The sequence below is a fragment of the Asparagus officinalis genome, chromosome 4 (assembly GCF_001876935.1).
Source record: "Asparagus officinalis chromosome 4, Aspof.V1, whole genome shotgun sequence".
In the NCBI taxonomy this organism is placed as follows: domain Eukaryota; kingdom Viridiplantae; phylum Streptophyta; class Magnoliopsida; order Asparagales; family Asparagaceae; genus Asparagus; species Asparagus officinalis.
This window is the reverse complement of record NC_033797.1, coordinates 112,383,415-112,396,671: the sequence shown is the minus strand read 5'-3', so window position 1 is coordinate 112,396,671 and position 13,257 is coordinate 112,383,415. Positions and strand designations below refer to the sequence as shown.

At 38.6% G+C, this 13,257-nt stretch overlaps 1 protein-coding gene across 1 annotated transcript; it reads right to left on the bottom strand.

Moving 5' to 3' along the window:
* On the bottom strand, positions 12,209-12,879 carry LOC109839168. The gene is made up of 3 exons (XM_020407597.1): positions 12,711-12,879; positions 12,591-12,624; positions 12,209-12,491 (listed from the first exon to the last, which is right to left on the bottom strand). Exons 1-3 carry the CDS (start codon positions 12,877-12,879, stop codon positions 12,209-12,211), a joined length of 486 nt encoding a protein of 161 aa, XP_020263186.1.

The window sequence follows — 13,257 nt, the reverse complement described above, 5'->3', positions numbered from 1 at the left end:
GCTTATGGAAATTATAATCAAAATAATAAATTGCTAGATGTGTTTAGAAACACTTCTCTAAAGATGACAAGAGAGTAGAAGAAGAGTGAATGCTCAAACACCAAAGGATGATCTCCACTTGCTCTTGTGAAATTGAATTCACAAACTCAAACTCTCAATTGCTTAAAAGCTTCTTAAACCAAACTTAAACAAACACTAAACAAGTTTAAACCCTTGTTAAACTATTTTAAAACATTCTCTTCAATTATTGAAATCTGATGAGGGCATGGGGTATATATAGGCTCATGAAACAAGTCCAAAAACCAAGAAAAACACCCCCAAAACATTAAAATAAACAAAAAAGACCGAAAATTCTCGCGGTCGACCGTGATCCAGGTTCCAAACGGAGAAAACGCACAGAGAGTTCGTCGGTCGACCGGCGGTACTGTAGCAGGTATATCCGATTTTATAAAATCGGTTAAAATAGTAAAACAGCTCCAAAAATTATAAAACTTTAAGGGAAGGTTCTAGACATGTATAAAAACATACATGTTAGAGAAAGAATTTCTGAAAAACCATTTTCCAGTTGAGAGAAATAAATGTTTGAACACAGAAATACAGTTTCTGAAAATCTGCTGTGATACACGATTTTGTAAAATCAATTAGGCACAGTAAATCAACTCCAAAATAGTAAAATTTTGAGATAAGTTTCTAAACATATAGATAAACATGTCAAAGAAAGAATTTCTTGAATATCACTTTCTATTTATGAAAACTCATCGGTTTTATAAAAACATGCACAAACATATACGAATGAAAACATGATTTTGTAAATTCCATTAAACATAACAAATCAATTCCAAACTTGATGAAACTTTGCGAAATGTTTGTAAACATGAAAAAAAACATGTTAGAAAAAGAATTTCTCAAATTGAAATTTTTATTTGTGAAAACTCATGTATTTTGTAAAACTTATAAATACATGAAAACCCAAAACCATGCATGTATATATATGTATTTGTTTCATATTTAAACTTAAAATCCAAGAACCAAAACTTGTGTATATATATATAACTATACATATAAGAACAAAATATGTGTGTGTATGTATGATTGAGCTTAAAGTATTAACACACATAATATAAAACCTAAACTAAATATACCCAAGCTTGATGAATGATTGAGCTTAAAGTATTAACACACATAATATAAAACCTAAACTAAATATACCCAAGCTTGATGAAGGTCTTCAATGAGCATGACTTGGTAAACTTTGCGGAAGAAGCTTGTAATTGGATCTTTAACTTGAATTGACGTTGCTTCACTCTACAATTGCGCCAACCTCCATTTGATATGATCGTTAAGGCTCGATTCCATCCATCCTCCAACTCGTTGTTTGCCTAGAATAAATACGAAAACACAAACACTAGACAAACAACATTAGTTGTAAATTATTTGTAAATCATCATCAAAACAAGAAGGCCAACAGTAGCTACTCCAAGGCCGTTCCATAGAGGGTCTCGATATTCGAGAGAATCTCCAACTGAAAGACTAAGTCAAAACCAAAGCAACTCTGTAAGATACGATCGGTCATTCAAGGTGGCGAACCCCCAGAAGTCACGATTAATATGGTTAACAAGGAAAAGTCGATTTGACCTTCTAGTTCTGACCCCCTCGTATCGCATCATCTGACTCGGCTACGCGCAGGGACCACTAGACGCAGGGACTACCAGAGAATGCAGAGAGGGTTATCCTCGAATGATGAAGCATCGAATGTTGACTCGGCAATCGCTTCTGATAATACGGTATCCAGTCTGGGATAATCACGCGAAGTGTTTATGATTAACACCGAGGAAGTAGCCAAAATGGTTGAGGATACTCTAGCCAAGCAGAAGAAAGCATTCAAAATCGAAATGGAAATGACTATGCAGGAGATGAACAACTGAATGACCAACAGTCTGAGCCTTGTCGAATCAGATAGGTGAATCCAATCGTCACAACAATGTTAGCCAAGCAACTAGCGATTTAGATGAGGATGAACACATTAATGCTAATAATCCTCCTGTTGACCAGAACACTGGGGGTAGCCCCACTAAAAACAACGAGGCTGGGGTGGTCTCACTGAAAACGACAACACTGGGGGTGGCCCTGTTATTCCTCTTAAGAATCATCCAAGGCCCAATACGAGCGAGGATGAAAAAAATAAAAGATCTCAAGAGCAAAATCAACGCTTTGATGTCTGCTCGAGAGGTGAAAAGGACCGGCATTCTATGTCTCTATCCAAGAGAGTGGGATTCAATAGCATACCCGGCGAAGTTCAACCTGATTAACTTCATGCCGTTTGATGGGAAGAGTTCGTTCACTCAACATCTGATCTACTTTAAGTCCCACTTAGGTATGATCTCTGGTAATGAACCTCTGATGGTACAGTCATTTGTCGGCACTCTTCGTGGAGCAGCCTTCGATTGGTATCACCGCCTCAATCCAGGAAGTATCAATAGCTGGGATGACCTGAAGAACCTGTTCCTCACCCACTTCTTTGATGATGATGCTGAGGTGTCGATCAGAACACTCTTCGATGATAAACAAGAAGACGATGAGACGGTCGATGACTTCGTCAAGTGCTTCCTGAATAAGGCGATGAACTGCCGAGATCCAATCACAGAGGACTTCATCCTCTAAACCTATCACAACAACCTCTCCTTCGACGTGTTGGAAGTTATGGGAGTAGCACCCTTCAATACGTGGAAAGAGTTGAAGGTGTGCGAAGAACGAGCCGAACGCTTCCTTAGAAGGAAGCAAGCCGAGAGAAGCCAACCGATGGCTAACCCTCCAAATTCAAGCTTCGTCTCCCGTGGAAAAGGGAAAGCCCCTACAACTCCTGTTGATGCTAATCAGACATCACAACAGCAATCCCGGAGACAGCAAAAGACTTCAGGTCCGAGACTCCAAAAAGAGTACTCTTTCAAGGATGAAAACATTCCAACTATTTTTGAATCCCTCCTTGAGAACAACAAGATCAAGCTACCACCTATCGCAAATCAAGATGAAGCTAATAATACTTCGGATCTAAAGTACTGTGCGTACCATAGGAGGGTCCTTCATCCCACAAAGGATTGCTTTGCTCTGAAGAATAGCATCAACTATTGGTTGAAGCCGGCGTCATAACGCTGGGATAAGCCAAATAAGAGCAGTAGCACTCCGAAGAGTATACAAGTATAAACTGCTTCTCAATACTCCAATAGGTATATGAGTTTAAACTGTTTTCTTTCTTTCACAGGAAATTCCTGGAGAGTGTCATGCCTGGTATTCTTAAGGATAACTCGGCCATCCAACTAAGCACAATGTTAGACCCGGTTTCACAAAAAAAGCTAGTGGTGGATAATTCATGTAACGAGAAGTTCCCGGAAGAATGCTACATGTAATTTTCTTAGGGATTAACCGATCATTATGAACAAAGTGATAAACATTAAACCCCTACTGTGATTTTCGAACACTCTTCTGAGACAAGATTCGATCACTTTGTTGGATCAATCTTCCCTCACAAAACTCCCATTGGTGTTTGACGACTCACACTCTTCCACCGCAAAATCCCCCACCGATCAGACTAATTGACGGTGAAACCACCAAAATTCCTATCGGTTGAATCCACTCAAACTTTTGATGCGTCTGTGCACTTAACATTCCCATAGTTAAAGTCCGGACATGGTACTTGGAATTTTAATATCCTGATCATTGACGGTTGTCAAACCCCTCCGTGTTAAGTTTTTATCACTTAACACCAGAATCCCCCTCTGAGTGATTTGTATAAGTCAACACTCCCACTGTCTACCTGGTCAAACCTTCCTACAGTTAGGGCCAAAACCAAAATCTCCTCTCGATTCCTCCAATGAATGAGAGGTCCACAAATCGAGTGATCAAACCTATAAAAGTTAGGGTCATCTCACACTCCCACTTTCACTTGGGAGAGGTCCACAAATCGAGTGATCAAACCTATAAAAGTTAGGGTCATCTCACACTCCCACTTTCACTTGGTCAAACCTTCCTACAGTTAGGACCAAACCTATAAAAGTTAGGGTCATCTCACACTCCCACTTTCACTTGGTCAAACCTTCCTACAGTTAGGATCAAAACCATAATTCACTCTCGATAAATGAGAAGTTCACCTTTAGTTCGGTAATCAAACCTTCCGACAGTTAGGATTATCCGAATCTTTTGATTCTCGGAGTGAAGATCACACTCCTAGTTTTACCTTTCCGGATTCTTAGGGTGAAAATCTCACTTTGAGTTTTCTTGGCAACTGGGGATAGAATATAAAATTCTTCCTCTTCGATTTTAGGAGATAGAATATAAAAAATTTTCTCTCCTATTTTGGGTTCGTCTTTGCCCCAAGAAAAGACACCATCCTTCAACTCCATAATCCGTACCTTACACGTACGAGGAATTTTATCCTGAATCTTAAGTAAGGATAAGTCAACGCTTAATACGCATTACCGGTTTAGTCTTTCACTGATTAAAAAAGACACCAGAATTCTAGTTTGGGGAATTTTATCCTGAAGCCTAAGTAGGGATAAGTCAGGCCCTAACACGCGTTGCCGGTTAGTCTTTGACCGTAAAAAAAGGCAAAAGCTCACATATTCGACATTGTGGAAGATTGTTATTCATAACACCAAAATCCATGCTTCACACACACGGGGAATTTTATCCTGAATTCTAAGAAGGAATAAGTCAACGCCTAACACGCGTTGCCGGTTTAATCTTTCACCGATTAAAGAAGATACCAGAGTCCAAGTCTGGGGAATTTTATCCCAAAGCCTAAGTAGGGATGAGTCAGTGCTTAACCCGCGTTGATGGGTGGTTCGTTTCTGTAAAAATGACCGAGTCTACGTATTCAGTATCATAGTAACAAAAATCCATGTCTTTTATGCATGGGAAATTTTATCCTGAATCCTGAGCAGGGATAAGTCAATGCCTAACACGCGTTGTCGGGTAGTCTATTCTCGTAAGAAAGACGAAATCTACGTATTCAATATCGTAGCACTAAGAGAGTTAACTCTCTTTGTAGAACATCACATGCAGAATGGACTTAAACAATCCGTATACATGCCTGATTCAAACGGTAATCGGTAAAGGCATGTCAAATCCATTGAAGGCTGAGGATTTACCAAAAATCCTAAGTCTGTGTCTGATACACATCGTTGTTTAGTCTTTTCACAGGAGAAAGATAAAGTCTACATATTCAATATCATAGTACTAAAAGAGTTAACTCTTTTAGCACAACATTACGTGCAGAACGGATTTAAACAATCTGCATGCTAGCCCGACTCAAACGGTAGTCGGTAAAGGCTAATCAAATCCGTTGATGGCTGAGAATTTGTTAAAAATTCTATAAATACGAGTCATTGACGCATCAGCTTCATTAGTTGGTCTCGTGACTTGAACATCCAACGACTTCGGGATAAGATTCATATCTGCAGACAAAACAACTTTAATAGTTGGTCCTGTAGTCCAAATTTTGGGACCGCCATGCTCCAACGCCTTAAGAGCTTAAATTGTTCATACTCCAGCAAACGTACGAGTATAAATTGTGTTAACGCCGGTCAACGCGTTACAACAAAAGTCAACGTCGGACGACGCATTATAGTAAAGGTCAGCGCCTATCAACGCATTAGTAATTTCGCCAAAATAAGGCAAAGGACGATTTCAAGGAGTTCAATCTCATTCAGATATGAATTTCTGATGAAGATGATCAGTTCAAAATCAACTCAATGACACGAGCTAAGTTCAGAAACTTACACACCAACTTCAATTCAAGATTTCGATAACGTCAGACGATAAACGCAGCGCCGAAAGAATTTATCTATTTGACAAAACATTGAATAGACTGAAGGCTGAAGAAGTCAAGAATTGAAGCAGTTCATATGTCACTCTACAAGATTGAGGAAAGGGGCTATCTTATCCAAAGCCTTCCAGACTCTTCTATAAAAGAATGAGTCTGAAATACTTTGGAGGGGGTATCTGTAGGCGTATAAAAATTCCTATAGGTGTCCGCACACAGCTCGAAACAAAGAGAAGATGATGAACATCGCTATCCGAGTCTAAGAGGATTATCTGACGCCGACAAGCGTATGAAGCGAAACGGAAAACCGAATGGCCCACGCGCTCGACAATCAATTTGCGCGCGTCAATCAACATGCGCGCGTCAATCAACACACGCGCATCGGTCAACACGCGTGTGTCAATCAACACGTGTGCATCAATCAGCTCGTGCACGTCAAACAACGTGTGCCCAACAATCAGCTTGCACGTGTCGATCAGCTCCAAGTGTCCGAACGCGCGCCAATCCGCTCGTGCGCGTCAATCAGCTCGCCCGCATCAGTTAACAATGCACACGTCAATCAGCTCACGCGCGTCGATCAATACGCGCGCGTTAATTAGTTCGCACGCGTCGGTCAACACACGCGCGTCAATCAGCTCACGCGTATCGATCAACACACGCGCGTCAATCAGCTCGTGCGCGTCGGTCAACACGCGCGCGCAACCAGCTCACGCGTGTCAATCAGTTCGTGCGTGTTCGACGCAGTCCCGCAACGAAGCATACAAATCGACGAGTTGGCCAAAGTAGCGAAAAGTACAAGTCCCGGAAAGAAGCGCGCCAAAAGAGAGAGAATTCGACAGAGGCGATGGACCCGCGCTGCTCGGACGGCTCAGACCGACCTGTGCCAGCGCGGGTCGGATTAATCCGCACATGCGCGGGTCGGACTATGCTGACCCGCACCCCCCACGAGTCAGCAGTGTCTGTCGCGCTGTTTCGACCTCCGGACACGTTTTCGACGGTTTTAAAGCGGTTTTCACAGCATTTATCTGTTCCAGGGGTTCCCAACCGACTTGATATCGTCAACAAACGTGGTTAGGTTGTTGTTAACTAAAGATAAGGCCAAATCACTCATTCTCATCCAAATAACCGCACCTGAGGCCTATAAATATCAGCCCAATGCCTCAATTTTGCAAGGCAGAATTATAATCAAGAGGATGAGGTGCTGCTGGATTGAAGAGTAAAGGAGCACGAAATTTCAGCAAAGGCCAACATGATTCTAGCAAACTTCAGCATAAAGGTGAAGTCATTCGAAGGATCCGAAGCCCCGTACGTTTGTTCCTTGAGAATAGGCTTTATCTTAATCTCGAGAAGAGCTACTAATTTTGCTTGGTCGATTTCAGCGCTTCAAGCAAATACCCCCTTGGTTCTTAATCTCGAGAAGAGCTACTAATTTTGCTTGGTCGATTTCAGCGCTTCAAGCAAATACCCCCTTGGTGAGGTAGGAGCTCCGTCAATTTTCCGTCAATCGGATCCGATCCGTAGGCGATCCACGGATATCGACGTCCCCGGCACATGCAAAGATCCCGTACGAGCAGAAGACCGATAAACGATCTCTCTGCGTTTGTTTGATAAATTTGTAAACTTTTTATTTTTATTATGTAAGGAGATCTTATAAAAAGATCAAATTTTTATTTTATTCGAGTTAGATTCAATGACAATGAAAGCAACTTTTGAACCAAACAGCATTCATTTAATCAAGCTGGGTATCTTCATAAGACTTCAAGTTCCGTGAAGTTTTTTTACTCATGAGACTTCCAAATGGCTCATTTTAGTTGAAAAAAACTTCACGGGATTTAAAGTCCCGTGAAGTTTGAGCTGAATTTTCAAATGGCTCTGTACTCAAGTAGTTTCCTGCAACACTGTGTTTTCCCTTTCAATTTCACTCAACTCTCACTCTCCTTCGCTTTCCTGCCCAAAGTCATCGTTCTTTATCAACCTAACCGAGTTTCCAATGTCCACCCGTCGGCGAACTCCCGACAATCACCGACGACATCGGGCTCCGAGGCACGTGGCCAACACTCCACCATCATCTCCTACTCTACTCTCGTCGTCGACGAGGCCTCCCTCAAGCCTCTCGAGGAGAAGATCCTTCACACTATGATACAGCCGTTGCCTCCACCGGCGAATCCGGCCACTGATTTCGAGCTCCACCAGTGCATTGAGACGTTCTACAACGGAGTCTGGTGGAAGGGAGTGGTGACCGAAGTGCTGGAGAGAGATGGAGACCTACTGTATTCTGTTTGTTATCTGACGAGCAGGGAGGAGTTTCAGTTCAAGGCATCGGAGATCAAGAGGCAAATGAAGTGGGCGAAGGGGGAGTGTATTAAAATTCAGCTCAAACTTTACGGGACTTCAAGTCCCGTGAAGTTTTTTTCAACTAAAATGAACAATTTGGAAGTCTCATGAGTAAAAAAAACTTTACGGGGCTTGAAGTCTCGTGAAGTTACGCAGCTTAATTAAATGGCTGCTAAACTTCACGGGACTTCAAGTCCCGTGAAGTTTTAGACTTTTATTTGTCAAAATCGACCCAGTGCTAGACGGCTAAAACTATGTTGATTTTGATAAAAATTTTTAGAATAAGTTGGTTTTGACAAATTTTTTTTTAAAATAAGACGGTTTTTAAATTTTGACCTTTCGTTGTCGGTCACGTTTTAGATTGGTGAAGGATGCAACCCGATTGACAAACTATCCAATAAATGAATTCCAATATATAGATGCTTCCCTCATAATTTTGCTGTGAGATGACACAATCTCTAGTTTTTCATTTAGACTTGTAGCTTCTAGTTGATCCTGTCATTATCATTAGTATATTCTTCCATCTCTATTCGATACATTCTTCTATGGGTATGTATTTGTTGGTTTCCCACAATTGTAGGAAATAGATTTTCATTTTTTAAAACATATTCCCATGCATTTTGTGTTTTCCTGAAAAAACACTGTTTCGATGTTTGTTTCCCATTAAAAATTGCTAAATATCTATATTGGTATTTTAGTTCCACCCCATTTATCAAGAAGGTATTTTAATTATGCAAACATGCTTTAAGACATTTTAATTGATTCAACTTACCAACAAGGCCCTTTTTCTCGTCGGCGACCAGTTTTCCGGCGAGATCTCGTCACGTGCGTGGCACGTGATGACTTAAACTGTTTTTAGCTGCTGATGTGGTACGAATTTTCTAATGTGACAGTGTTTAAAGACGAGAATTAACCCTCTAAAAATCTCAATTCACCAAAAATAGGACAGATCTGTGTCACATTAGCAGCTAAAAAACAATTTAAGTCATCACGTGTCACGCACGTGACGAGTTCTCGGCGAAAAACTGGTCGCCGACGAGAAAAATGACATTGTTGGTAAGTTGAATCAATTAAAATGTCTTAAAGCATGTTTGCATAATTAAAATACCTTCTTGATAAATTGTTGGTAAGTTGAATCAATTAAAATGTCTTAAAGCATGTTTGCATAATTAAAATACCTTCTTGATAAATGGGGTGGAACTAAAATACCAATATAGATCTTAAAGCATGTTTGCATAATTAAAATACCTTCTTGATAAATGGGGTGGAACTAAAATACCAATATAGGTATTTAGCCCATTAAAAATAATGGTGGAAACCTATTTCCATAAGATCTATTGTTTGGTTGTTAACACAAAAGTAAGAAATCGAAACAAAAATAAATAAATAAATACATTTTACCTTTCTTACGTTTGGAAGACAAGTGGAGAAAAATGGAAAACATGAATCACAACTCCTTGGTGAGCTTATCCCCCATATAAGACAAAATCGAAGATAACACCCAATTCTTTCATATTTTGATATTTTAGACCCCCAAATCTTTAGTTTTTGAAAAGATACCTTCAAATCGTCATATGTTTAAATTAATCCCCCAAATGGCATAAGTGTTTTGAAATTAGTCCTTTTTGAAAAGATTTGGGCAAATAATATTAAAAAAATGAAGCTTTTTGGGGATAAAAAAATAAAAAATAAATCTTCTAAGGTAATTAGAAATTTTGAAAATTTGGGAGAATTAATGAAAATATGAAGATATTTGGAGATAAATTTGGAAAAAAGTTTTTGGGACCAAAAGCGCAAAACACTTGAGATTTGACGGACTAATTGGAGATTTTGAAAATGTAGGAGGCTAATATGAAAATATGAAAGAGTTGGGAAGATCAATGTGTGAAATGATGAATCACGGGACTACCTCACGTATTCAACGAAAGTTCCAGTCTCATGCATTCTAAAGTTCTTTCGCTCACTCCTCTCCCGCTAGTTTTCAAAAAAATAAAAAAAAATAAAAAAAGAGAAAAGCAATCAATGTAGTAGAAGTATCACCCCCAGTAATTGTTAGTACAGTATCAATAATATGAAATTCTGATCAAATTCTAGTGCAACCATATGCTTATGTGATGAGCATCAGGTTTTGGAGCGTGATTATGAAATTTTCAAGTGCTTGCAGCGCCACTGAAGCTTACATATGGGGGTAAGCATCAGATCATCTTCAGGTGATGATTGATCATGAGTTGAACCGAGGACGGTTGACCGTTCTACGTTCACGTCACAGTTTCCCCAAATTTGCTGATTGACTTGATTATAGAACGCGAATGCAAGCTTAGGGCATCTCCAACGCAACGGCAAAATGCCGCTGTGTTGAACTGTATCATCTCCAATCATGTCTTATTTACTGTGGCATTTTTGTGCAGATGAACAGTGCGACGCCAAATATGGCGTCACACAGTTCATCCGTGGCATTACTGTTCCCTTTTTTTTTAAAATTTTTTTTTATTTTTTTACCTCTTAATAAATAAAATATTATTTTATTATTTTATTAGTTTAATTTTTTAAAATATTAATAAATCATTTTGTTTGAAAAATATGTGAAAAAAATAAAATTTGATATGTGGGATTAATTGTTGAAATAGTTAAAAATATAGGGAACAGAAAATAATAATATAAAAGTAGATAAAAAGAATATTCTGAGAATATTCTTTTTTGGTGCAAAAAAATGATGCAGTTAGTTAGAGATGAATTACTGTTTAATGTTAATTTTGTACCATTTTGATACAAAATTTACACCATTTTAGTACAATGGATTGGAGACGTCTAAACCTATCAACGTATCCCAAAACCTGCAGCCGCCCTCACAAATGTACACTACGCCAATGACTGACACATAATTAAATATGGGGATCCTACCAGAAGGGGTGAAAAAATATCATCATGACACAAGACGGAAATTTTGAGGTGGAGCTGGGCAGCGAGTGCAATTTCAAAGTTGAAGGGGAGTTATTTGCTGAAGTACAAGAAGAGGATCAGAGTGGAGTCTGGGAAGCGCAAGAAAATGAGAGGGGGTGAGTAGAGGGGGCTTCTTGTTTATTTTGGGATCAACGAGGTTGTGTGGACCGGGCCAGTGTCAAATTTCGCCAAATGCTCGCGGTGCCCGTGTGTGCCCGACTGCCAGAGTGAGAACGTGGAGGCGGTGCTGGCGGCGGAGTCATTGATATTCGTGAACTTCTTGTCTTTGTGAATGAGGATGTGTGCGGCTTTGCGTTTTCATTGTCAAGAATTTGTTTAGGACAAATTTTTAAGTTCTACCTATTTAGAAACTTAATTGTCACAAAAGACTCATTTCAAAAAAAAAAAAACCCATTTAGAAACTTAACTGGCTGAAACTGGGTCAAATTTGACGAAAAAATTTACGAAACTTCAGGGGACTTCAAGTCCCGTGAAGTTTAAGCTCCCCGCTAACAAAGCTGATTATAGGTATATAAGTTCACGGGACTTGAAGTCCGGTGAAAATTTTGAATTCGGCCAACTTCACGGGACTTCAAGTCCCGTGAAGTTTCAGGCATATATTTTGAATTCGGGGTTTGGGTAAGACGAGGGAGATTGGAGCGCATCACGTTTACGTACAACAAATATGAACCCTAATGCCATCTCCAACCCATCGCATCAAAATGGTACAAAAGTCACATCAAACAGTAATTCATCTTCAACCCACTACACAATTTTTTGCACCAAAAAAGAATATTCTCAGTATATTCTTTTTTATCTACTTTTATATTATTATTTTCTATTTTCTATATTTTTAATTATTTCAACAATTAACCCCACGTATCAAATATTATTTTTTCACATAATTTTTTAAACAAAATGATTTATTATTTAAAAAATTAAACTAATAAAACAATAAAATATTATTTTATTAATTAAAATAACTTGATTGTTAAAATATTATATTTTATTATTGATATTGCCAAAATATTACATTTAAGAACACAACATAAAATAAAATACAAGAAAATAATTAAACATTAACAACAATGTAAAAAATACAAATTTAATGTGCACTTAACTATCTGAATTAGTGTATTCCTCCCATAGATGATCTATCAATGCATTATGAAGCGCAATATGGGCATCTTTATCCTTGATTTGTCTGTAACGTGCAATAAATTGATTAAATCTAGTAGTTTCATCTACTACAATATCAACTTCTCGTGTTGGTGTTTCCCTCACTTCTTGAATTGGTGCATAAAGATCACGTTCATCCTCGATTATCATATTGTGCATAATAATGCATGCAGTCATTATGTCATGTAATACATGTTTTTTTCCTAAAAACGTGTTGATCCTGTTACAATTGCAAATCATGATTGGAGAACTCCAAACGCACGTTCTACATCTTTTCTACATGCTTCTTGTTTCATGGAAAAATATTTTTTCTTTCTACCTTGTGGTTGTTGGATTGTTTGTACAATAGTAGCCTATTTTGGATATATACCATTAGCTAAATAATAACCAATATTATACTATTTTCCTTGAATAATATAGTGAGGGGGAGGAGCAATACCTTCAGCTAGATTAGAGAAAAGATTAGATGAATCTAGCACAATGATATCATTATTGGTGCCTGGCATACCAAAATATGTGTTCCATATCCAAAGATCATAATCTGCTACAGCTTTAAAAATAATAGTTGGTGACCCATTATGTCCTGTGTATTGCCCAGACCATGCCATTGGACAATTTTTCTATTTCAATGCATACAATCAAGATTTCCTAACATTCCTGGAAAACCACATTTTTACCAATATAGAGTAGCCTAAAAATATCATTAGCGTTAGGTGTTCGTAGATTCCGCTCTGCGAATATCTCCAACATATAACGATAAAATTTTGTCATACTTTCAATTGATGTTGACTCACCTATTTTAATGTATTCGTCTGTAACATTAGATGGTAGACCGTATGCCAACATACGAAAAACAGCTGTTATTTTTTGTAACGGTGATAATCTCATTCTACCAAGTCCATCACTTCGTTGTTGGAAGTAATAGTCATGATCTTTCGGTGCATTAACAATACGAAGGAACAAACTTCGTGACATCCGATATCGAC